General features: G+C 34.2%; 1 protein-coding gene across 1 annotated transcript in view; it reads right to left on the bottom strand.

Annotated features, from left to right (window-relative positions):
* Positions 1 to 2577, bottom strand: part of LOC107663015 (D(4) dopamine receptor-like) — an 8600-nt gene extending 6023 nt beyond the window's left edge. Inside the window, exon 1 of the mRNA XM_016453150.1 lies at positions 2506 to 2577. Within this exon, the coding sequence (XP_016308636.1) occupies positions 2506 to 2570 (65 nt within the window). The 5' untranslated portion in view covers positions 2571 to 2577. The remainder of the gene's footprint in view (positions 1 to 2505) is intronic.
* Between the last annotated feature and the right edge of the window lie 389 nt (positions 2578 to 2966).

Raw genomic sequence — 2966 nt, 5'->3', positions numbered from 1 at the left:
AGCAAATATGTTCACGTCTGAGATTCATTTTAGCATTTATATAGAGTAACTAAACTATAGCTGAACTTTAATGAGGGGACATTGTTCCTCTTAGCATCATAAAAAAAATAACCTTTAAAATTCTGAATGCATTACAGATAGTCTAGTATGTGTGCAAAGAGTGCTCCCTTTATAATTTCAAATGCACTGAGGCTGTCACTCATCTCAGTTCATCGGTTCAATGGACGTGTCTGTGATTAGCTACACTGCTCAATGCTGCAAACATTGTAAATAGAAACATCTGATGCTCTCCAGAGCGCAAATGCAAATATGCACAGAAGAGTTAGCCAAATATGTTATTATTACAGTTTCAACTAAGGGTGCTCTTGGGGTTTTTTTGTGTGAGAGTGATTAGATCCCTAAACTGGGCGTGACATGATCAATTGCTTTCTGTATGGATTTAATATGGAATGTTGCTTAAATACGGGAACAGTTGGCAATCCTACTTTGCATGTTTTAAACACTTAGATTATGTTCTTACTTTGGCCATGGATTAAATGCACATCCTAGAAAGAGCACAGTTTGCTGACATATTTACTTTAAAGTCCTCGTGAACCAGAAGTTGCTGCCGACTGGATTTCAGTGTGGTGGCGCATTTCCAACTGAAACGGAATATTGAGTAGAGGACGGGGTTTAATTTTTGCGCTCCTCCTCTAATCTCTCACTCACAGCAGACTAATGGTCGGAGGAGTGTGGTTAAGCATATTCTGCTCAAGCCGTCAAACTGACGTCATCAGAGAAGGCATGCCATTCCAGAGTGGAAGCAAATGATCAGATTTAAAGATTACCAAAACAAACTATTTTTTTCAGAGGATTAACTTGCACAGATTAATTGTTGACCTTAAGACTCGCAATGTGCGCTAACAAAATAAATATTGTCAATTTTGATTTCATGTGGACTTTAATGTCTGTGGCATGATGACAATGATAGTGGTTACATATAAATATATTTTAATTGATCAAAATTATTGCTAGGAACAATTCAGTTGCGCCCCTACTAAATTCTATGTCCTTGAATTGAAGGCATTTTTAATAAACAAATTTGGAAAAAACAAATAAAAGTTTCCAAAGTCTAATCTAGTCTGGGATAGATCGCGTTATCTGCCTCAGGCAACGGCAGCACGGAGCACAAGTTAAATGAACAATTCTTCACTTTAATACAAGTTATAACATGAATGTACATCAGAGGATATGTTGAAAAATAAAGTACAACTTACAATCATGCATAATTTATGTGCCTATAAGCAGTTTTAACCAGGGAAATCATCAGTAGAACAGCCTGTGAAGAATGTGTCAGTTACGTGACATTTACCTCAGGAAGAATTCAGCTGAAAGAAACTGGCACTGACTGATCTTAAAATATATCAGTGCCTTTATTTTGTCTCAAAATGCCCACCAGTAATGTTTTTTTTCTAAGGCACGTTTATAAAAATGATTTAAATTGAACTATGGCCTAATCCTGGTTTAGTCTAAGCTCTGTCTGTGAAACCAGGCCTATATCTAAATAATTAATAATGCAATAATCACAAAATTAGTAAGGTTTTTATAAAAAATAAAAGTTCACAATGTAGCCTAATAAGCCTAATTTAATTTTAATAAAACTATGATTATGTTTTGTGCTCAAATGTATTATATTGAAAGATAATTATGATATTGTAAACAACATATTTTTTTTAATTATGTGCTGGTATTACATTATGAACTGTGATTACATTATACGTTGCCACAGTGTGTTCATAATGTAATAAATTTATCATACAATAACCTATTACATTATGTGAAAAATTGTTATTACATTGAAAAATGATTACATTATGAGCTCAAGATTTTATTACGTTTTGAGAAAAATATTACAATATGAACATTTTATTACAATAACAATGTAATATTTATTACATTATGTGCAGTTTTTATATTATGAGTTGCTACACGTGCAGTTATTACATTATGAGTTGCTACACGCATGTTTAACATCTTCCTGATTTGGCCAGCTTCTAAGTGAACAATCAATTTGTGCCAAAATGGGACACATTGCCTTTGACATCAACAACAGAAGACGTTACATTTATTCTGATGCATTTTATTATTTGCATTTAGCATTGTTATTTTCCTATCTGCTATCAGATGTGTCCCATTTTTGGTTTACGACTCACCAGTTGAGAACCACTAATTCACAGAATATTGCTCATCTTAGCTTTCTTTAATAAAAACACTCAAAGAATGCTGTGTCCAGCACTGATATGCTGGAATATAGTCTTGCGCACAATAAGAATAAACTTCAAGACCAGCATGACCTGTTTCTGCAATCCCGATTAGGTCAAAATAATATGCTAAAAACTGATTATGCAGTCTGCATTCTTTCTCAAGAAAATGCCTGAGGGCTCCCAAAGCAACTTTTCTCATTCCTCAGGAAAAGTAATGCTATACAAAATATCAGGGATATTTGACTGAAATTAAAATACAAACCTGTCCACACTGATTGCACAAAGGTTGAATATTGATGCTGTGCAGAGCATTACATCCATGGTCATTAATCCATCGCAAACAGACACATCTAAGGACCAGACACCACCTTGAAACTGGAACGACAGATTTATTTTGTCAAGAAAGATTTTTAATGAGCACACTTCCTCACATTGAAGAGCATATTCAATTCATTTCAAATAGGTAACCAACTTCTTTGGATATAGATTCAGACTGTCCTTGATTCTCTTAATGAGTCAAACTAAACTAATGAGCCTAACGAAGCCACAACTTGACTGATTTAATGTGATGGCAACTTGAGGATAACAAGATAAGTGGCCTAAAACCTAAAAAGCTTGAGAAAGGGATTCAAAGAGGGAGTTATCTAGGAGCCTATGCAGTAACTCTTTTCAAATAAACTATCTATCTATCTATCTATCTATCTATCTATCTATCTATCTATC

The sequence above is a fragment of the Sinocyclocheilus anshuiensis genome, unplaced genomic scaffold (assembly GCF_001515605.1).
Source record: "Sinocyclocheilus anshuiensis isolate Anshui unplaced genomic scaffold, SAMN03320099.WGS_v1.1 scaffold1317, whole genome shotgun sequence".
NCBI classification, from domain to species: domain Eukaryota; kingdom Metazoa; phylum Chordata; class Actinopteri; order Cypriniformes; family Cyprinidae; genus Sinocyclocheilus; species Sinocyclocheilus anshuiensis.
The sequence above is the reverse complement of the archived record's forward strand: the minus strand, read 5'-3'. Positions and strand labels throughout refer to the sequence as shown.